General features: G+C 38.6%; 2 protein-coding genes and 1 long non-coding RNA gene across 4 annotated transcripts in view; 2 read left to right on the plus strand and 1 right to left on the minus strand.

The window, feature by feature from the left end:
- Window positions 1-718, minus strand: part of LOC144022755 (uncharacterized) — a 35,817-nt gene extending 35,099 nt beyond the window's left edge. Inside the window, exon 1 of the long non-coding RNA XR_013284393.1 lies at window positions 559-718. This is a non-coding gene — a long non-coding RNA (uncharacterized LOC144022755). The remainder of the gene's footprint in view (window positions 1-558) is intronic.
- dgat1b (diacylglycerol O-acyltransferase 1b) lies at window positions 588-14,180 on the plus strand. The gene is made up of 17 exons (XM_077527830.1): window positions 588-1,073; window positions 1,702-1,789; window positions 3,256-3,296; window positions 4,067-4,152; window positions 5,218-5,270; window positions 6,479-6,584; window positions 10,651-10,779; window positions 10,926-10,994; window positions 11,110-11,213; window positions 11,426-11,464; window positions 11,563-11,604; window positions 11,685-11,729; window positions 11,855-11,967; window positions 12,233-12,298; window positions 12,717-12,804; window positions 12,926-12,988; window positions 13,408-14,180. The coding sequence occupies exons 1-17, from the start codon at window positions 832-834 to the stop codon at window positions 13,555-13,557; spliced, it is 1,524 nt and encodes a 507-aa protein (XP_077383956.1). The 5' UTR covers window positions 588-831; the 3' UTR covers window positions 13,558-14,180.
- A 1,411-nt stretch (window positions 14,181-15,591) lies between these two features.
- On the plus strand, window positions 15,592-23,089 carry gpr20 (G protein-coupled receptor 20). Of its 2 annotated transcripts, XM_077527592.1 has the most exons (8): window positions 15,592-15,766; window positions 16,905-17,037; window positions 20,105-20,359; window positions 20,431-20,697; window positions 21,281-21,525; window positions 21,990-22,074; window positions 22,157-22,282; window positions 22,719-23,089. In XM_077527592.1, the coding sequence occupies exons 3-8, from the start codon at window positions 20,156-20,158 to the stop codon at window positions 22,902-22,904; spliced, it is 1,113 nt and encodes a 370-aa protein (XP_077383718.1). In that variant the 5' UTR covers window positions 15,592-15,766; window positions 16,905-17,037; window positions 20,105-20,155; the 3' UTR covers window positions 22,905-23,089. The 2 variants fall into 2 exon arrangements, with proteins under 2 accessions (XP_077383718.1, XP_077383717.1); XM_077527591.1 differs by lacking the exon at window positions 15,592-15,766 and having other exon boundaries at window positions 16,816-17,037.
- The last annotated feature ends 235 nt before the right edge of the window (window positions 23,090-23,324 follow it).

Raw genomic sequence — 23,324 nt, forward strand, 5'->3', positions numbered from 1 at the left:
CAACGTAACAATAAAAAGCTTTCGTTTCAGCTAAAAATACACAGATTTCCTACATACAGATTATATTTGTGAGTAAAGTGAGACAATATCGCCATTATTTCTAGGACATAGTATATCATTGCGAATTTTTTTACTGGGTGGTGCCATTAAGTTTTCCAAATATTGTAGTACTTTAAAGTTCAATAAACAGTAGAAAACTGATACAATAGGGTAATGCAATTTATTCCCAACGGGATCAGCACTGTGGCACACTAATGTGCCGTGAGCGATTATAGTGGTGCTCCAAGAAATTGTAAAATTTAACTTATTTCTTAATGGCAAGTAAATTTTTGTTTATCTAGCTATGAGAGTGACATAAACTAACAGGTAAAATACTACATTCATGATCCTTTCCCACTGACTGGAAGAATGTACAGTAAAACAAACCATGTACCCACATTTGTGGGTAAACTTAGATTAGATCGTCATTAGTTTAATATTTATACTTTTAGATGTGCAATCACTGCCTTAGCTCAATAAACGTTGAGGAAAAACTACCTGTCTAGTGTTGATACTCACTCAGTCAGTTAACAGTCAGTGGGTTACAGTGTCAGATTTCAGGGCTGCCTTCTTCTCCACGTCACGCTTCCAGTGACATCATGTTGACACTCCTACCTGACCTGTTGTGGAACAGGAAACAGTGCGGAAATCAAATTTGGATTGGTTTGACAAGTTACTACTTGGTTTCACGCCCTTGTGGTTCAATACAGCATCAAGTATGCTACTTCTCCAAGTGAACAAACGGAGTGAACTTTAGACTTTACTTTCTTTGTTTGGTTTTTGCCGGCCACCATGGGCGATATGGATGCTGCCGGGGCCTTCAGTCGCAGGAGAAGGGCTACATTCGCGGCGGGGAGAGGAACTTGTGTGCAGCCCACGAATGTGAAGTGTTTGTCGGCGAGTCAACTCTCGGTGGCCGCTGACAGAAAGAGCGACAGCGAAGCGTGCAAAGTTGACCGTTTGTTGGAGACAGCCCGGCCCACAGCAAAGTGTGACAAAAAGAAACGTAACAATGACATTAATGACAGGTTAAGGTGAGTTATATATGGAAGAAAAAAAAAAAAACTTACCGAAGTGTTACGTTGTTCATTGGCATAACGTCATACGGTGTAGTCTGGAGGCTAATGTACAAGTTAGCTAGAGTGGTGGGTATCGAATAGGTTAACTCGGAAGAAGTAAATGAATAGTATGTGTTTGAAATCTAAATGCCACATCATGGTGACTACGGTTTAAAATTATCAGGTGCACTATGCATAGTCATTAGGTGCAATGAATTTGGGGGTGGCACGTGTGGCATTCAAGGGCTTAATTAAGTACAGTTTACGAAGTGGATATTTTGTCGTGACCGGCAACTCGCCACTTTCTGGTTTTGCCGTGAGTCGCCTGAGTTCTACAAGAAGAAAATCTTCACCAGGCAAAACATACGGAATCGTGGTATAAAGTTCAGGTGGTCACTTTCGAAATGTGTCACGGGTTCAAATCCCGTTGTGGACAGTTGCCGCTCACGGCAAAATATCCACTGCCCAAGTGTCGCCTCCCAGTTTGAGTAGTCAGAGAGCCATGATACCAACATGGAAATACCGTAGTTCCAATGCAACCACACCTACTGTAAATGACAATTCATTCATCCAACTGTCGTTTTTATTCTTTTATCCAATCAAGCTGCCACAAGCCACAGGAGTCCCTGCTGACGTCATCCAGTGGTTTCAGTAACTACAGAGGGATTCTAAACTGGTGTGTGGTAATGCTGGTAAGAGAACTTTTAGCATGTATAGTATGGATACATATGTAAATCAAATTTCCATTGTTCTTTTTTGAGTTGCGGGTGAGTTTGGGTGAGAGGAGGATCACATGCTGGACTGGCTGCCACTTGCCAGCAGATCGCAGAGCACCAACCTTTCACACTTAAATTCACAACCATGGACAATTTACTGTCTTCACTGAGCCCAATTTACGTGTTTTTAGAATGGTATGGTTGTTTGTCGAATATGTGCCATACGATTGGCTAATGTCCAATCCAGTGTGTTGCCTGCATCCTGCACAAAGTCACCAGGAATGAGATCCAGCTCACCCATGATCCTGATTCAGGCGAACCTATAGAAAAGGGATGGATAGATTAATTCATCCATCCATCCATTTTCTTGACCGCTTATTCCTCACAAGGGTCGCGGGGGCTGCTGGCGCCTATCTCAGCTGGCTCTGGGCAGTAGGCGGGGGACACCCTGGACCGGTTGCCAGCCAATCGCAGGGCACACAGAGACGAACAACCAACCACACTCACAAGCACACCTAGGGACAATTCGGAGCGCCCAATTAACCTGCCATGCATGTCTTTGGAATGTGGGAGGAGACCGGAGTACCCGGAGAAGACCCACGCGGGCACGGGGAGAACATGCAAACTCCACCCAGTAAGGTCCGAGCCTGGACTCGAACCGGAGACCTCAGAACTGGGAAGCGGACGTGCTAACCACTCGACTACCGTGCCGCCGGATAGATTAATTAACCTAACATTTATCAAAACGCTTCCCTTTAAGAACACTCACTTTTTCTTATTCATTGTCAGAATTGGTCTTTTGCCAGCTAGATCACTGTATAAATATACATCTTGGCAAGCTGTTTTGTTTTCAATCAATAGTCCCCTTAATGTGCTGTGAGTAAGTTTGACAGTGTTCTCAGATCTACCTCAGTCAAGATAAAATGCACTTTATGTACTCACAACCCAGATCATTTCCAGATATGGCACATTGATTGAATACAAAGCGAGTATGTTAACACATTTGAACAGAATTTTGTCTTCTCTGCTCAAATAAGGGACTGAATGTGAGAGAATAGGAGCAGGGATGAGGCTGTAGCAAAGCCCTGCCTGCTGCTAATCCAGCCTTTGAACACAGATCGTTGTGTTCATCACGAGAGGTTTTCCCTTCATTCCTACTGAACTTCTGTCCCATCCCCAGGCATGGAGCCTTTGTGTGGGGTAATGAGATATCACCATCCATTCACGTATAGAGGGAGTGAGCCAGTAAGATTAAAAAAGGAATGACAAGAAGAAAAAAAAATATGAAGTGGAAGAAAAAATTGAGGCGAGGAAGAAAATAGAGAATTTATCCCATTAATGAAAAAGTGATCGAGGGCGAGAAAAAAAGTGCCATTTTGCAAAAAGATACTCATGTAACTGTAACCTGTAACTACTGTTTTGTTTTGTTTTTTTTGTTACAGGTACTTAGTAATGCCCGACTCTTCCTAGAAAACCTGTTAAGGTAATCATGTTTGTTATAAAATCTTTTTTTTCATGACATTTATTTTACTGGGTCAAAGAACCTTATGCACAGTGATGCGGTAAGTATTAACGGTGGAAAGGTCAATACGTTACAAGCTACTGGAACGCCATCAGACTGAAAATTGACTGCTGTCGTTAAATGTGTGATAGTGCAAGTACCGTATTTTTTGTCTAAAAGTTACACTTTTTCATTGTTTGGCTGATCCTGCAATTTATACTTAGGCAAGACTTGTATATATTAAAATTAGAGCTCAGACTGGCATTCAAAAGAAAAAAGAAAAAAAAAATCCCATATCCTAATCATGTTGACTTTCTGTTGGATGTTGGCAAGTACTTTTGGTGCATTACCGCGATTGGCCACAAATGTGCCAAAAGTATTTGCCAACCACCTAAAGAAAGTAGAAGAAGAAATGGAAGCAGAAAAAGAAGCAGTGGTCATGGCAACAAATGTGTGATGTATCCCTGGTTTATTATGTGGCTTCCCAACGCCACAACAAGGATTTGCAGCACTAAAAGCCACAAGAACCGACCAGGATTTTATCTTTTGGCCACAATATGATGCAGGATTATAGCTAAACTTAGAAACAGAAGTTTCTGTATGTTTAGTCTATGTAAACTCAGTGTAACGCTTCCTGATGGCAATTTTATTATTTATCGGAATCACTCTTTTCACACATTTAACAAGTCAAATTGCAATCCTTAAATTCAATACTTTCTTAATCTTTTTTTTTTCTCATTCTGATTTAATAGATATGGAGTTCTTGTGGACCCTATTCAAGTGATTTCCTTATTCTTGAAGGACCCCTATAGCTGGCCAGCGGCGTGCCTGGTAATTGGTAGGTACTATACACGTGCAGTTCAAGTTATCCTGAAGACATCATCGAAATTATAGTTAAACGTAATGATGTCCTCACTATGCAGTAGGCTACATTAATTAGCTTGGACAATTATACATAGGGAAATGTTGCTTTCTGTTATTGAGGACTACATTGTTAGATTAGATGAAAAAGTAACCTCAACACCATATGAGAAAGTGACTTAACTTGCCTTTTGTTTAAGACACACACAGGCACATATATTTCTTTGTAATGCATAAGGTGAAAGTCTGCAGTGGTGCAGCTCACTTTGTCTCCTGAGGGATGCCCACTTGGCCTATATACTGCATAGGTATTGTGCTGCAAAGAAAAGAAGCAAGATACGCCGCTTTTATACCACCTGATATTCCTGACTCAACTTTATTTTCTAGTACACTCATCATTCGCATTCCCTGAGTTTTGCTGTTTGTCATAGAAATAACACCATTACACTATAAATCTTCTCTTTATACTTTTCAATGCAAGTCATGCTAATAATCCTCTATTATAATTAAGACAAGCCCTTTCTGTATTTCAGGATTTTAACGCATCGTTTGTTTGAGAGCTAAACCTGATGGAATCCATACGTGATCTCTGATGTATCACATTTTACACACCAGTGATAAGAGCAGCCATTATTATAAATGTCAATGTTTAATAAACTTTCTGCAGTGAAGCACAATGGGAAATTAATTACTTGTAATACTTGAGTATGCATGCATGGCAACCTGTATGGTCTGTTAGTGCGAGCTCATTTCTTTTGGCAGGATTGCTGTTAAATTGAGTGTGATCATGTATGTCTTTGTGAAACTAAAGCCAAAAGGGTTTGTGTGCTTGTTTTAAGGGAGGAACATTTGCTTTTTAAAATTCGAATTGTCTTTGTTAGGTTAAAAAAAAAAAAAAGACATTCTTTTGGTCACCTTTTGTAGTCATGCATTTTTTTTTAATGGTAAAACTTGCATCATGCTATGCTATACATGTCGCTATGGACAATAGCATTTTATAAGGAAAGTCATTGTCATTTTTTTGACTCTTTGTTTTCAACAGTGTCCAATGCGTTTATCATGGTGGCTCTTTATACAGAGAGGCAGTTGTCAAAGGTAAGTAGCAAAAACTATGCATTCTTCAATTTACCATTTTTCATTTTTTAGTTATTTTTCTAAAACCATTCCTCTATACTGACGAGCCCTCCCAGTTGCTAATAATAATAAAAAAAAGTTTAACATCTTCGTTTAGGACAGCGGTGTCCAAACTTTTTCATTTGAGGGCCACATACAGAAAATCAGAAGGACGCAAGGGCCACATAATGTTATGAAGAGAAATTGTGTTTCGTCCTAAAAATTGTACAAATAATTTATTTGTGTTTTTGCATATTTATAAAAATGCTACAGTATATAAACCAATTTATTTGTTATATGGCAGAAGAGTTATTATAGTTTTTAACTTTTCCATTTTAGTTAGTTTTTATTAGTTTTCAGGGTGGTTCTGTTAGTTTTTCTTAGTTTAGTTCTTTATTAAAAATGCTTAGTTTTAATTTAGTTTGTTAGTTTGAGTATTAGTATTTTTTTTTATTTTTTTTATGTTTATTACTTGTGCGCAATATTTAAAAAACACCATGGGAGCAACATCATCTGAAGGTTCTTTTCTATTGGCTGCTGCTAGATGATGTCACTTCTGTGTGACATACTTTCAAACGTCATTATTCCAGTTTATATCAAAATAAATCTACTAAAAATCACATTTAAAATTATCCCCAAAGGCTCATGCATTAAATTAATTACCAAAGACTAAAACGAAAGATATGTTTGCTATAATTATAGTTAGTTTTAGTTAGTTTTGTAAACATAAAATGTAGTTTCAGTTAGTTTTCGTTTTTTATAAAGCATTTTCGTTTTTATTTTATTTAGGTAACAATATTGTTTTTTGAATTTTAGTTTTAGTTTTTTCATTAGTTTTAGTTAACTTAAAAAAAAAAAAAACTTTAATGTACCTGTTTTTCGATACCCTCCCTTCTTACGTTGACCATCTCCAAACATTTTTGTTTTGTTTATTATTATTAAAATGGACAGCGGGCTGCAAATGGCCCCAGGGCCATAATTTGGACACCACTGGTTTAGTACATTCTGTCATTCTCTGCGCGTTACGAAACAAAAGCCTTTTAAAACTTTACCTTCATAAAATTGTTGTCATGTAGTTGTGTTATGCTTCAGCAATATAGTCGTGTAAGTACAGTATGTTTGACATCTTGGCTTATTTTTCAAAACCAACCCCGTTGACCCTGTGTGTCTTTCTTTCTCCTTCTTCGTAGGGTTCATTCAGTGAACGTGTGGGTTTTCTTCTCCATAGTGTTAATTTGACTGTCATGCTAACATTCCCTGCCGCAGTGGTACTCTTGGTGCCCTCCACGACCCCAGGTAATCTTTTTTCGTTACAGTTGTTAAAATACAATTTCTCATGGCTCTCAATTAGCTGCTATCTAGATAGCAGTGTGGCAGGCTAGCTGATTGGAGTACTGCATTGTCATCTGTCCACACTGAGCGCCTGCAACATACTGTAGCTATGTGCGAAATTGAAAATACTATCATTGCAGTAAAGATTAAGGGGGCAATCCGATCTTTGTCCTTCAAAGAAGCAATCGACCCATTTGATTGTGCAGTAAAAGACGTCTCCTATAAGCCTGTCATAATTGCAGCCGGTTAGCGGTAATGGACCAGTTGGTCGTGACTGGATTGTATCCAGCTGGCGCGGGAAGAGAAGAGAAGAGGAGTATAGGAGGAGGGAAGTGTTGCCAAAGAGTGTATGTTTTTCAGGACAAGGGTCATCAAGGGTTCACAGTCTTCTGCCTGATGGAAAGTATAGAATAAATGCACGCACAGTAGGCTTTGGCATACATTAACATTGGGTATACATGGTCAGGTTTTATGGTTAAGACAACACTATAGCGCCATCGAAAAAAAAAAAAAAAAGTTTAACAAAAATTCGTACAGTTTGCCAACCAAGCAAAAATGCCTCCCTGAAGTCACACAAAAACAGGAGTGACCTCATTACACTTTGAAAAGTTCAGGTACTAGTGTCACAAAAGGTACAATTCAAATCCAAATGACACACTGAACAAAGCAAACGCCGTAACTGAAGGGAAAACTTGTTGTTTAGGTTTGAAATATACCGTCTTTTGTGACACCAGTCCTGGAATTTTTCAGACACAACTCATGTTTGAGACAGAAATTTTGTGAAACAGCTGACTCAGCATCTAAAGAAGTGTTATTATTGAACCAAAGCACATGTTTTACATATAAAATAGTATAACATATACAGTACTTGATGTGAAATCTGGCCTTAGTTCAAATTGAACAATTTCCTTCAGCACACTTGGGGGTTTAGTCACTAAGAATGTGCTGCGTCCGGTAATGGCGCGAAATATTGCACCACAACTGCACCCGCAGTCTGCGTCCAGTTACCCACCTATTCACTAAGGATATTGCCCTAATCATATACCGGCGCAAACACGGCCACAAAACTGACAGCTTGGAGCACATTTGCACCTGATTTACCAAACATGGCAATGGATTTGCGCTAAGAACGTGGTTGTTATAGTAAGTTGCGAGAAAGATGACATTATCAGAAAGCGAGGTTGGACCGAGAGTAAGCGTTTATAGCGCCATTAAACTGCACAAAGCAGAGAGGACAACGACAACGTCATTCATTCATAAAGTACAAATTATTGGTGCGATCGTTTTAAAAAATATATATTTTCAGAGGTTGGCGTGGGCGTACAGTATGCATCTGGCATGTAAAAATGATCGTAAAATGCCTCCCCGCCATTGCCGATCAGCCCGGGTTACGTTAAGTGTCCTAAACCAACATAGAAAAATATCTCACCTCTGACATGCACTGCTGCCATGATCCCGGGATCGAGGTGGCGGCAGGTTTATACATGCTTTCCATAAACGTTATTTGCGTCACGCAAACTACATGTGACTATTTGCGCTGGCGTTAGTGAATTAGACGCTGTATATCAATGAGTCTCATTTGCATTGAGGTGGGCATGTTTTGCATCAAATGTATGGAAATTAGCAATTTACATACGCGCAAATAACACCGGCGCACCTTGGCGCAATCCGGTTGACAGCGCACTTAGTGACGGATTTCCCCATCTGCGCATGTTTAGGGATTTAGGCGCTCCTGGATTGCTCCATTTTTACCGGTTAGCGCCGTACAAAGGCGACACAAACCTTTAGTGAATATGCCCCTTAATGTGTGCTTTGCTTTTTCGTGGCCATAATCAACAGGCAGATGTAAATAAAATCCCCATCAAGGTCACTTTTGTCACCGAACCACCAAAAGTTTCACACCATTAACATAATACAGTATGGCAACTACAGATCCTTGGCATTGCTTTGTCCTTTAGTCATCGGTCTAGTGCAGCCATGTATAATTTTATGAGACACATTATGAGGCTGATAATGGCTTTCTTGCAAATGCATGGTAATTTGGTTGTTCTATTGCATGTATTACGCTGAGTTGTTGACTTGGCATTGAGATTAGTTTAATGTCCAAACATCATAAAAGGCAGAGAGTGTCGCTTCTGCTTTTTGTCCCCTCTCCCCTCCCCTCTGGTCCTGTCCTCTCCTCTTACTGGGAGGTGAATGAGTAAAGGAGTCAGCCCATCTGTCTGTTCTCCTCCTAGCTCTGCTGTTCACACCGGAAGGGCAGTACAAGAGGGCAGGTGTGTGTGTACTGTGTATAAGACCACCAAGTGTGTATGAACACTCACCTGCCTCCACAATATACAAATGAGAAAAAACAAAACTGCAGTCTTCGAAATGTTAAAAAAAAAACACTGCATCATTTCATAGGTTTAACTTGTTTACTTATGTAGAGTACCTCCATTTTGGGTGCAAAAGTATTCGGAGAAAGTGATGTCATTGTAAATATAAGAAAATGTTTAACTTGGACCCTTGGGGTGGCAGTATCACCATGAGGTGCCTTTGAGGCTTCCCTGATTCACCCCCAAAAGTCAGATTTTCCACTGAACCTTATAGTCATTTTCTTAAGACGTTATGATCTTCTAAATACATTTTGGTCAAGCTACCACACTTTTCTATAGATTAACTGAAAGCTGACATTATACATGCCAACAGCAATATATGTGAGCTAGCTGACAGTGGACATTTTTGGCTAATGAAATAACAAATATATTTCAAAATTTTGAATGTTTTTATATGAATTGATATTTTGTTATGACAAAGAGGACACAATTGACAAATTCAAATAGACACATAATCTGATCAAAATTAAGTGTAAGAATATTCTTCCATTAGCCACTGTTTCAGCCTCTGTTGAAGGAAGACAAAATGCTCATAAAAGGTTTCTCAAAGGGCAGTTATCACATCTGACAGGATGGACAGCAATTTCGGGGATGCATGCTAAATCTGAATACACATGATCAAAAATGACTCATTTATGAAATCATTTAACTCATTCACTCCCAGCCATTTTCACAGAAGCAATCCCGTTCGCTCCCGGTTGTTTTACTGGATTTTGATTGATTTTGCAAGGCCCTCAGAATATTGTGTTCTATTGCTATAAAAGGATGGAACCTATCAAAAGAAAGATTAAAGTCTCTTCTTTTATCAGGAAAAAAGGTATGGTTCTATCTGTTTCCATTTTGCAGCAATTAGCATTAGAAGAGAGCTAAGTTTCATCAGTTTTCACAAATCTATTTAAAATTGTAAGTAATTGAGCTTTTTTTCTAGATGGCCCCGGTTGATCTCCTTTCCTCTGCTGCCACCTTCTGGCCATTTGTGCAATAACAAAGTTGAGAGGCTGCATCAAAGCCGCATTAATAATAAAAAAATAAAATAAAAAACGTATAAATACGTCTTTGGGACACTTAAAACATAAAAAAAAAATATTTACACGTTATTGGGAGCAAATGAGTTAAAGGGCAAGTCATCCCAAACATTTTCTTTACAATAATTGGTGGTCAAAAATTAGTACCATTTGTCAGGGTTTAAAAAAAAAAAAAAAAAATCAGAACAATTAGATATAGAGGCTATTCATTGGAGAGAAACAATATACAAACAAATTGTTGGCATTCTTTTGTTTTTACAAGAATTTCTTTAAAATGGGACATATCAGCAAACATGTTTGTGTGTTTAATGGCAGTATTATGTCTCAGTTGGAACATTTACGTCATTGTGTGTGCGTGTGTCACTATGATCACCAGTAGCTGTCTGGAGGCTACATTAGCCAGAGAGACAGATGGCAAACGAATAGGATCGGCTGTGATTTGACGCCAGGTGTTCTGACCTGCATCTTACCCTGTTGGCTCAACACTCGTCATTTGTGTGCCGACCGTGTGTGAAGTTGTATTAGTGATAAAGTGTGCGAGTGTGACCCTCTCCAGGCAAACTACTGCTCCATCTTCAGTATCACAACATTCTTCTCACTGTGCCGTTCTCTCTTCCTCTCTTTCAGTTGGAGGTGCGTTTGCACTCGGTACTTACACCATTCTCTTCCTAAAGCTCTACTCCTACAAGGATGTCAACATGTGGTGTCGGGAGCTGAGCACCATTAAGGCCAAGAAACTGGCGAGGTCACTCTCTTGTAAGTTACACACGTAGCGAAATATAGCTCTATCCTTTGGTCGTGTTCTTATAGTGACATCTATAGGCAAGCATATGTTACTGCAGCTTTGCTCATTCTCAATTTGATTTGTGGTAGACCTTCTTGGATTGTTTTTTTCCCCATAGGCCCATCATCAAAGTACCCCAATGGAGATGACCAGAAAGTGTGTTACCCTGGCAACCTTACAATCAAAGGTACTTCATTTTGTTTGTGTGATCATTGTTATTTTTTTTCTATTATTGATGCCTCCATGTCGCTGTGAAATATTATCCAGAATGTCACGTTTGGCTCCTGATTGTGTATCTGCAGACCTGTACTACTTTACCTTTGCGCCGACTTTATGCTACGAGCTCAACTTTCCTCGCTCTCCCAAGATCCGCATGAGTTTCCTCCTACGGAGACTTTTCGAGATGGTAAGAAGATATGTCATCCATCAACAAATATTATCTATTACTCAACTTGTTCTAAGTCAAATAGCCTACATCAACATTCAGGCATGAATTACGTATTTGAGGGAAAATAAAAGATCATGTAAATGATGTCGTGTACTTGGGAATAGTCTTCAAACTGTTGTTGTCTAACATCTACGAATATATTGACGATTCAACTGTGTGTTTATCCCCAGCTATTCCTCATCCAGATGTTAGTGGGGCTAACGCAACAGGTACACTTGTACTGAAATCAGTTTAGTGTTTCTTTTAAAGATGAAATTATGGTGCATACCTGAGAATATCTTAATGCTGTTTTTTTACTCTCTTGTAGTGGATGATTCCCATCATTCAAAGCTCCATGAAGCCGCTGGAGGTGAGCATCAAGCACGGCAGGCATGTTTAGAACTGTTTTAATTTATAACAGTTTCTCCACTTTCCTCTTTTGTGTTGAAGGACATGGATCTATCTCGGATGACTGAGAGACTCTTAAGATTGGCTGTGAGTAAAAAAAAATATATATATAAACATGGGCTTTGCTGATAACAGATGGCAAGCTATTAATGTTAATATTTATTTCATGCTGTATATTCTCCTCATGTTTATATGTCTCTGTCTCTCTATAGGTACCCAACCACTTGCTCTGGTTGATATTTTTCTACTGGTTCTTCCACTCATCTTTGAACTTCACAGCAGAGCTTCTGCGCTTCGGAGACCGACAGTTCTACAAAGACTGGTGGTAAATATTTTGTTTCTGTGAATTTTGCTGTTGTATTCTCTCTGCATTTTCACAAGTTTTTTATTGGACTGGTTACTGTAACTCATGGCTGTGAATGTGGTGAGTGACAGTTGATCATTTTTCAAAGCCCAGGGGGTATGAGACGGTATTAAAAGTGCCTGATAGAAAGACTTTTACATCAGAATTAATGAACGTGTCATACCCACTGATCATTTATTTAGACTCTGTAAAGCCTCAGTATCCTTTTTCCTGACTCATCTTTCAGGAACTCAGAATCGGTGACATATTTCTGGCAGAACTGGAACATCCCCGTTCACAAGTGGTGTCTCCGGTGAGTTATTCACACACTTGAGCTTGGAGACGGAGCAGTGAAATTCGTCGAAATAAACTCAGGGGAGCATTTGGTTTGATGCAAGCAGACTGTACATGACATTATGATGTTTGGAAAATGACTCAAAAGAAAGTGCTAGTCACAAGTGCAACATATGAAGCAAGAAAAACAAACATAACACAAAGAAAAAATGCTGCATTGTTATTCAAAGCAAAGTCTTGTTTTACATCTATTTTATTTCAATTAATGAAGATACTTTAATGACAACAAACAATGTAAAATACCATAGACAGGCCATCAAATAGCGTATTGGTTGTGGTGTCATAACCTTTTAAGCAATAGATATTTGGACACACACGGTGGAGCAACACATGCAGAAAAATAAAGCAAGCCACGTCAGGTTGTGTTCTTCTTGCAGGCACTTTTACAAGCCGTTGCTGAGGAGAGGTTTCAGTAAGATCATCAGCCAGTCAGCAGTCTTCTTCTTGTCGGCGTTCTTTCACGAGGTGCAGCTGAGCCTGTGAACTAACCCTCTGCTTAAGCAAACATTTAGAAGCGCATATAAAGTTTCAAGTGTTCAATGCCATCTGTTGTTTTTGTTTTTTTTTGTCCTTATTTGTGTGTTAGTATCTGGTGAGTGTCCCTCTGAGGATGTTCCGACTGTGGGCATTTATGGGCATGATGGCTCAGGTAAGCTGATTTGGAATACTTATCGTGCCATACATATTTTTGTTGAATTGCAGCATCTACCTTTTGCAATGCTATAGTTACAAATAGCTAAAAAGTAATGATTTCCTAATAGTGGCAGTTGTGCACATATTGCTAAATGAAAAAATAAAGTTATATTCTCATAAATTCCATACTCATAACATCAAATTTTGATGTTTAATAAGAATAATCATAAATATCATTATCTTTCCTCGTTGGTTGTCTAGGAGAAATCACATTTCTACTACTTTGTTGTTTTTATATCTACTTAAACTAGCCAAAAATCCTTGCCCACATTTTGAGCATAGCAACATGTTTGATCTCTAATGGGATTACAATACGATCTCTTCTCTCCCACTCCTAATAAACATCAATGTTGTTGTCTTTTTTTTCTTCATTAGCTTCCATTAGCGTGGTTTGTTGGCCATAACCTGCGTGGTAACTATGGCAACGCCGCAGTGTGGATTTCACTCATAATTGGTCAACCGTTCGCCATCCTGATGTACGTCCATGACTACTATGTCTTGAATTACCGACAAGAGACCAACTGATCTCAGTTTACAGACGAGTTTAGCTATTTTGTTGTGGTTACCTTAACTTTTAATTTGGGTAACCAACTCATTCTATGCAATTGTGACATTTTCAAGTGTTTCTAATGTCACGGGTTGTAAATATTTCATCCATCCATCCATCCATCCATTTTCTTGACCGCTTATTCCTCACAAGGGTCGCGGGGGCTGCTGGCGCCTATCTCAGCTGGCTCTGGGCAGTAGGCGGGGGACACCCTGGACTGGTTGCCAACCAATCGCAGGGCACACAGAGACGAACAACCATCCACACTCACACGCACACCTAGGGACAATTCGGAGCACGCAATTAACCTGCCATGCATGTCTTTGGAATGTGGGAGGAGACCGGAGTACCCGGAGAAGACCCACGCGGGCACGGGGAGAACATGCAAACTCCACCCAGGAAGGTCCGAGCCTGGACTCGAACCGGAGACCTCAGAACTGGGGGAAGCGGACGTGCTAACCACTCGACTACCGTGCCGCCCTTGTAAATATTTAGGTTGTGGAATTTCCATTCATTTATGTTCAGTTTCCCTGACACAGCCTCTTATGAATTGGATCCAAATAGTCTTTTTATCTGCTGGGGAAAATGTCTATATATATATATATATATATATATATATATATCTTAGGAATGGTATGAGAGGTGAATGTATCTTCAGGTGACTTTTTTTTTTTTTTTTTTTTTTGCCAGTGTCCATGTGCAATTTGTTCTCACTTTCTTTTTGTCAAATGGTGCCTATAACATCAAAACCTTTTCATTGCTGCACACTTCAAAATATGAATCTATAAACACTGTATTTTGCTACATCAATAGTTTTTAATTCCATTACTACACTAAGTTCTAACCATACATTTTCATAAGAACAGACTCATAAACTTCTGAAGAAAACTGGTGAAATGTTCTTCTCTCCTCTAATGCATTTGTGGGGGAAAAAGTGAATAATGTTAAATGTTAATGCTGACTATGTTTGAAGTGCCTTGGTTTTATTATCATTATCATAATGTATTTGTCATAGGGCTTTGTCAAAATGTTACTGTGAAATGAGTGCAGAAAAATATATGCTGGTTATTTCATTGTGGTACAGTTTATATTTTTTGTTTTAGTGTTTATACAAAAATGTTGCTGAGGTGTCAAGCGGTTAATGAAATAAATATGAATTTGACTTAAAAACTGTCTTGGGTCATTTCTTTTATTTAAATAAACATTTGTGTGTCAAGATTGAAAGATTGAAATCCAGATTTCTTTAATGAACATTAAGTGATGATTTACGGTGGGGTCAAAAAGCCTACCTCCAAACCAACCACCATTTTGAAAACCATATACCAACCCCATTTTACGTTTAAAAACCATGTTTATACGTGTTCTCATCACCATGACATGAGGACAGGTCTGCGAGTCTGCTTTTCTTCATGGTGACATTGAATTAAATAGAAAATCTGAAGTAGTCACACTGTGTCTCTAGATTTGTGTGCATGAGAGTTGGGTTATTTGGGAAAAAAAACACACACCGTATACTGTACTGAGTGTACGCTGTAGCAGATTTTATGTCTTTGTGCATGCAATGTTTCCCAAATATCTGAACATTCCATCAAACTTGGACAAAAAAAATGTCATCATGCTGCAAAAGGAGACAAGTGAAGGACAGACACCTCCATATATCGTCCTCTCATCCCTGACAAATGTATCTCGACATGCATCATGAGAACAGAGGGAGCGACGTAAAAGGTGGCGAAACTTTGCCGTCTGTCGTCCATCATGTGCTTATCCCTGACATGAACAGTCTTTCACTTCTCCTTGCTTGACTCACACGCTGGAACGTCATTGTTGACCCTCGCACTCCCACATAAACACGTCACACTCTCATGCACCTGTCATGTCTGTGTTGATACTTTCACTTAATGACTGCAATCACTTGCTTTTGGCTAACTTTTTTTTTTTTTTTTTTTTTGAGCAGGTCACACCCTTCACTCCTTTTCTGTCTCCAGTGTCCTGCGTCTTTTCTTTGTGTCGTTTCTCAGTAACAGGTTGATCCATGGCCCTTGTCCAGACATCCGTTATTCCGGATGTTTCCGAGGAACGTTGCCAAGCTGTGAGTGATGATGATCCTCTCGACAGGAAACCAGAAGACACAAACCTGTCTCAGTCTGTCAGATGGGATGCAGCAGAGGGCTGAAGAATAAAAAGACTGTATGTATATGAAAATCAATGCATTTTAGCAATTTAAAGACAAATATATCATCGTTATCCTGTGAAAAACATTTATGTCCATTTTTTGTCATTTTTTTACGTTTAGGGGTGAAACAATGCAGACATCCCAAAAATGTAAAAAAAAAATAAAAAAAAACCCGATGTTTTTCATAGGATGGCGACGTTATGCATGACTGGCAGGGTGACCAAACGTCCTGGTTTGCCCTGGGGGGGTAAAAAGGGTGTGTGTTTTTTTGGTGTTTTTTTTAAGATAAAAAAACAAAGTAGGTCATCTTTTTAAATACCTCACTTCCTGAGTCTTTAAATAAGATCCTGAAAGAATTTTAGCTCACTGGTAGCACTCTGTGCTCACAAGCCAGAGATGTTGTTGTGACACAGGTTCGATCCCCAACCACCCATTTAAAAAAAAAAAAAAAAAAAATTTGATCACAAAAGTAAAATGATTATTTATTCATTTGTCAAGTAATACAGATAATTATAATGTGTGCCACCTTTGAGTAAATTTTGAGCACTATTTAAGCATCTGTAGGCCGGGCCAAGTGTCCTCGTTTTTTGGAAATTAAAATGGTGATTATTATTGCCATTAATTCACATGGAAAGTTGACAACTTTAATGATCACCAGCCAATCGCAGGGCATGTAGACAATCAATCATTGTTTTTGGAATGGTGGGAGAAGCTGAAGTACCTGGAGAAAACCCACTCCAGCGCATAAGAACATGCAAACCCCACACAGAGACGCTGTAGCTCAGGTTATAACCCCCAATGTCGTAATTGGCCGACATATACTAACCTTTAGGCCATCATTTACCAATTTGTGTGCGCGAGTTGTGATCCTAGCGTACAGTTCACATGGGCATGCGTGTCTGATCAAAGTGTAAACAGATACTCAGACTTCCTGTCTGAGGACCAAACAGAGGGGATATTTAGAGTGAGTGAGAGGGAGTGGAGATGGGAAGTTAAGAGGGACGTTACCATGGAGAAAGACACTGAAAGGGAGGATGGCACACAATAGAAAGTTTTGGTGAATTCAATTTGGAAACAATACATGGAGCAGCAGCAAAAAAGAAGCAACAGGGACACAAGATGGTGAAGATGATGATGATGATATTTTGTCAGAACTTGCATAGGGCAAGGTGAGCCGAGACAATGAATGCAAAGCCCTGCTTGGAAAACATCACCACATCAAGGATTTGAAGCCACCTGAGGGACTTGTGAGTCTCCTGCTGAGCTAATTGTGTTTTCTCTCAAGGTAAGTTTAAATTGTATTTTCTCTTTTAAGGCAAATCTCGCATACGCTAATAGCTTTTACACCTAATCTGGATTCCCACAAGTACAAGGAAAATATGCTTGCACGTCATGACCACTGTTGCAAGTGTTTACTGCCTTTACTATGACAGTACAAACCCCACTTTGAGGTCAAAGTTAATTTGTTATTTGCTTTTTTACATAAATGTAGGCTACACTGTTGAGGCAAATCTACAGGGCTGTATTCCCATCCGCCCATTTTGTTTCTCAACAAGTGTACTTTTCCTGCAATCAGAACAGTTATGACACTTAAATCAAAGTTACTGCAGCAACAAAATGTGTCGATTGCCTTCAAGGGGATCTCTAAGATGCAATAAGATGATGCTGGACAGCGTGAGATCTTAGTTCCATCACGCCCTTGCTATAGTCCCCTCAACACACACACGCGCAAGTGTATAGAGACTCCCACGCTGCTGGAATTTATTTGTGATGTGCCTCTGAGCCCTCCGGATTCTTCTCCGTGTCTCTTTGCAGCCATTGCATCACCGCTATATTTGATGTATTATATACAGCAACATGCTGACAGTGTGCATTGATGTATTGGTTTGAAATATGCACTAAATAAATGGTGGATCCATTAGGAGGCCACACAAGCATTACTGTATTTCCTAAAATTGTAATACTCGGTGCGCCTAATGGTTAAACTGGCAATGTTTCTATTCTCATGATTTATCGTGGGAAATAACTACAATTTCTCCAAATTCACAATTTATTCTGTGCGAAAGGGGGAAAACATGATTTTCTGTTCATGTAGCATCACAAAAATAACAAAACAACAACAACAAAACAGAATAAAATACTGGTACCTTTTTAAAAGTCCACTGAAACTGAAAAGGAACTAAATTAGTCATTAGAAACCCATTTCCCAACCAAGCAACTTTTTCCTCCTGTGGAAAACGTAGACCTGAGCAAATATTGGAGCTGAAATGTATGCTTAGGATAGCTGCAAAACAGTGCCTTGTAGCTGACGACTTTTTTTGCGCTGTGCAATAGCTAAAGGTCACTATGATGTATTGCTTATCATTGTTATTTCTCTCTGAACATTGTTTCTCTTGTTGGTTTTTACAATGAAGAATTACAGCCCACTAAAAATGTCATTGCGACATGTTTTTTTCTTCTTTCTATTGTCTCAAAGACAAGTCACATTATTCACATCTCACTCAACACAGTGCGACATGCGATTATCAAGTCTGAATAAAATCCATCAGCTGGCACATTAGCTTGTGTGAATGATATGCTTGGAGTGCAAAACACACAGGATGCCTTCCTTAGTTCCATTATCTATCTATCTATCTATCTATCTATCTATCTATCTATCTATCTATCTATCTATCTATCTATCTATCTATCTATCTATCTATCTATCTATCTATCTATCTATCTATCTATCTATCTATCTATCTATCTATCTATCTATCTGTCTATCTGTCTATCTGTCTGTCTGTCTGTATGACAGGATATTGTCGAACCTAGTTGACAATAAATTGCTGTCATCATAATAAAAATTATTATTATTGTTATCAATTTTTATTATACAATGAGGACTTTTTTTTCACAAATCCATTTACTAACTGTCTGAAAATATCCATCGCCATCAAACACGATCATTGGCTCCCTATGTTTGTTTACTGTTGAGTTGAGTTCATGTGAGAACAACTACAAATGAATAATCTTTATTTATATTTCCTTTGCACTGTGGCAATAAATAACATTATAAATAGATAGCACAAATAAACTGAAGATGGGCTTAAATTTATTTTGTTATTGTAGACATGCCAACAGCAACAGCCGCACTGACGTAGACAGTAGAGGGCTGAGTTTGTGCATTTTCGATAGTGCTTGTCCTCAATAGGGCTGTTGTGTGGTTAGTCAGAGACAATCCCAGCTGACTTTGGGACTGGACTGGCTGCCATTAATTGTAGGTGCAATTAGCAAACCCACACAGGGTCGAATGTGCATCTCAGCCACCATGCTAGCGAGTGCTAATCTTGTTTACTGTAAATGTGGTTGGCAAAAGTTTCTGTCCCTATGATGCAGTTCTGAATAAGACAAGAAATTAATCACAGATGACTACATTCAATATATCCCAATGAACATCTTGTTTCGTTAATCCTGATATGCAAGTTGATGAAAGCGCAATTATTGTATAACTGCTCCAGCAAGTGAAATACAATAATACAGAGAATTCTATCCATTCAGTCATTCATTTTCTTTATCGCTTATCCTGTTCAGTGTCGTGGGAATTTAACCCATCTAACCTCGGGAAAAAGGGAGCATACAGCCTGGACTGGTCCCATTATTACTGGTATTACTGGTTTCATTATAGTTTTTTGTTTTGTTTTGTTTTTCCACTTTTTTGTTTTAAAGTCCATTAGTTTCAGTTCAGTTTTTAGAAGTGGTTTGTTAGTTTTATTAGTTTTTTTTATGCTTCATTTTAGTTGAGCTTTTATTAGTTTTAGTATTACTTTTATTTATTTTTAATTTTTGTCTTGTCAAGTGCAGGATTTAAAAACAAAACAAACAAACAAAAAAAAGGTTTCAAGCTTATGTAAAAAAAATAAACGACAATTCCCCAGTAACTTGTTTGACCTAATTCTTTTATCTCTACGACATACAATAATATCGATATAAATGTTTGAAATCAACCCCAAATCCACATGTATGAAATTAATTGACAAAGATGAAAACAAAGGATGGTTTTTTTTCTTCATTTTTTTAAAGCACCCTCGTGTTTATTTTATTTATTAATGACAAAGTTTTTTTTTTTTTTATCTTTCAATTTTCGTTTTAGTTTTTTGTTAGTTGTTCACAAGCGAGTCATGGGGCATCATATGAGACAGACAAGCATTCATTCTCACATTTACAATAAGTATACACCACAAATGCATTAAGTATATATGACATTTTTGAAATCGTACCCTAAATAAATGTGCAGAATTAATGTAAGAAGTACTGTCTGCATGTATACTAACTATGTACTGATTACTATGCTCGTCATCATCTTTATTCAGGTGTTCGTGCCCATCAGAAACCTTCCTTAGTCATCATCATTCGTGTCCGTCATGATCACCGTGTGTGCAAACAGCACAGCATCCTGGTCTATAACCAACACTTCCTTTGCCAACCACGCGGCTGCGTCCAGTGTCAGCAACACAAGTGGCATGGAAGCATATCTTCATAAATTAGCTCATTTGGATGAAGGACTTTTCAACGACTTCTATGGACTTTGGATTGCGCTCATGGTCATAAACTGTCTCATTTTCCTGGTATGTAAATCCTGATTTGGTATGTTTAGCATATTTACTCAACATGTTGACTAGGTCGCCTCCTATTTCAGGTGGGCATGGTGCTCAACACGTTGGCTCTTTATGTGTTCTGTTTCCGCACCGAGCAAAAGAGCACCTCAGTGATCTACACCATCAATCTGGCCGTGACTGACCTGCTGGTCAGTCTCTCTCTGCCGACACGCATCCTGCTTTACTACAGTGGAGGAGCTTGCCTCACCTGCTCCTACTTACACATCTTCAGCTACTTTGTCAACATGTATTGCAGCATCCTCTTCCTCACCTGCATATGTGTGGACCGCTACCTCGCCATTGTGCAGGTGAGTAGTTAGCAGGACTATAGTTGGGGGAGAAATCGCTTAAAACCCTGTAAAGTCTGAACCACTAAATATTGGATGGAAAATTATTATTCTTTCTTTTTTTTTTTTTTTAAAGAAAAAAAAAGAAAGAAAGAATAATAATTTAATTTAAATATTGGATAGAAAATTATTATTCTTTCTTCTTTTCTTTTTTTTAATTAAAGGAGTCTTTATTGTTCCTTCATAATGCAACTGTATTTTTTTCATATTTTCAAATAAAACTTTCAATATGTATCATATTTGATACAACTGGTCACAATGATCAAAGGTTCTCTTTTGTAAACATCTAAAAACAATATATACAAATTATTTTCAAAAATAGCAATAAAATAGTTTTTTTTTAACATGTACAGTTTTTTTTAAACACTTTTTAAGTACAGTTCAGGTGTTTTTGTTACTGTATTTTATATTTGGCCGATACGGTTGTTGTAAATTGTTTGAGAATCTCTGATTTGAAGCCTAAAAAATTTAAGTATCTCTATCAGACGTTTGGTGATATAAAGTTGTTTGTACAGTGAAAACTATTATTTTCATGCCCCTACAGGTCGAAGCATCCCGTCGGTGGCGCAACTCCGGCGTGGCCAAATGTGTGTGTGTGTCTGTGTGGCTGTTTGCCATCGTGGTCACCTACTCCTTCCTGTCCACGGCCTTCCAACATACTGGGTGCTGCCACTCCAAGCTCCTCTTCCTCACCCTCACAGAGTTCTTTCTACCACTCATCATCATCGTTGTGTTTACCTTGCGGATCGTATGTGCGCTCGCCGATCACCGCCTGATGCAGCAGAGCTGGTACAACCAACAGATTGGATTATAAATGAATGGTTATTTTCTTAAACATTGGTTTCTGTTCCTATAAAGTGTTGGCATATTTTGTGTACATTTGCATTTTTTTCCCATTTTAAATGTTTTCCATACAGACAAGATAGTTCAAATTTTAAAAACTATGTTGTAATATACATGCCAGGCCAGTAGGTGGTGATGTGACTTCATAAGAAGACACTTGCTGTCAACATCACGCATGTAAAAAATATATATTATATAGCAGTGGCAAGCGGTGACTTTTTCGAGTGGACATGCTGAAGTGTCGCATATGCGAGTGCCCGCTAGGAAAATTTTGGGGTATTTTTATATTTATCGATAATTTGTACATCACCACGTTACATAAAAAGACATTTGATAAAGGAGTTGCAACAACACAGCAAAGTGGGAGGAAAAAGTGCGAGACTAAATTGTGTCCTTGTTTATCCGTGCAGGAAGAGACGGAGGAGGGCCGTCCAGCTGCTGACCACAGTGCTGATCATCTTCACTGTCTGCTTCACACCATTCCACGTACGACAGGTGGGTGAGAGGAGCTGGCACGCTCTATCTAATCAACTGAAATTGTCAAGCAGTGATATTGCACTGTGCATTCGCCACGTAGGTGGTGGTGTATTTCTACCCTGATATGCCTCACCACGCCATCGTCTACCATTTAACCGTCACACTCAGCAGTCTGAATAGCTGCATGGATCCTGTGGTCTACTGCTTTGTGACTAACAACTTCAAGGTAGGATTAGAACTTCTTGGTTGTACAATACAGTGGCATTTGTAAAGTTGAGAGGGAAAAAAAACCACATTTTTAATGTAAAAATTAAAACCTACAGTATTAAAAAGGTCTACACAACCCTGTTCAAATTTTTTTTTTTTTTAATGAGATTAAAAAAAAACAAGAGCCAGATATAACATACTATATGAAATAGAATAGAATACAATCATTCTTTATTTTCCACACACATTGTCCCATGGCAAACCTTTTGCTGTCTAACTGCATTCCCAATATTTCTCAAAATACAAATAGTCACAAGAAAACTGTTCCAGCGTAAAAAAGGCATTCTGATTCATTGTTTTGCATCACCGTGAAGCTGAACAGGACAGGTTAAAAAAAAATTAAGCACTCTTTATTGAGTCATTCCATCATAACAGACTGTCACCTTCCTGCGCAGGCAACTATGAGGAATATTTTCCGGCGTGCAGAGGCAGAGCAAAGCAGCGGTGACATCATCAGCATGCAGCACAGCTCCAAGGCCTCAGGAGGGGAGGCCGCCATGGCCGTCCCTAATAATGTGATCATGATGAGCACAATTCCCCCGTCACCGCAGAAAGGCACTCCGGGGATTCACAAATTGTAAATCACTTGAAGAAATTGCAGCATCGACGGTGGGACGGCCAGCGTGTTGGACATCATTTGTACAGCTTTGATACAACAAATTCAATTCATTATGGGGATGATGAAGACTCACTTCTATTTTAGATTGCAGAAGGAAACAAAGCTGTGAAGACTTGAATGGTAACAAATCAAATGTTATCAAAGGAATTTAATGGAAGGAGTGAAAATGGATTTTAAAAGAAAACAGGCCACACCTGTCCCTGTTTGGACAAATGTGTTTTGTTTTGTTTTGTTTTGTTTTGTTTTGTTTTGTTTTGTTTTGTTTTGTTTTGTTTTGTTTTGTTTTGTTTTGTTTTGTTTTGTTTTGTTTTGTTTTGTTTTGTTTTGTTTTGTTTTGTTTTGGTTTTGGTTTTGGTTTTGAAGCCTTGGATTATTACCTCAG

Source organism: Festucalex cinctus, chromosome 7 (assembly GCF_051991245.1).
Source record: "Festucalex cinctus isolate MCC-2025b chromosome 7, RoL_Fcin_1.0, whole genome shotgun sequence".
In the NCBI taxonomy this organism is placed as follows: Eukaryota; Metazoa; Chordata; class Actinopteri; order Syngnathiformes; family Syngnathidae; genus Festucalex; species Festucalex cinctus.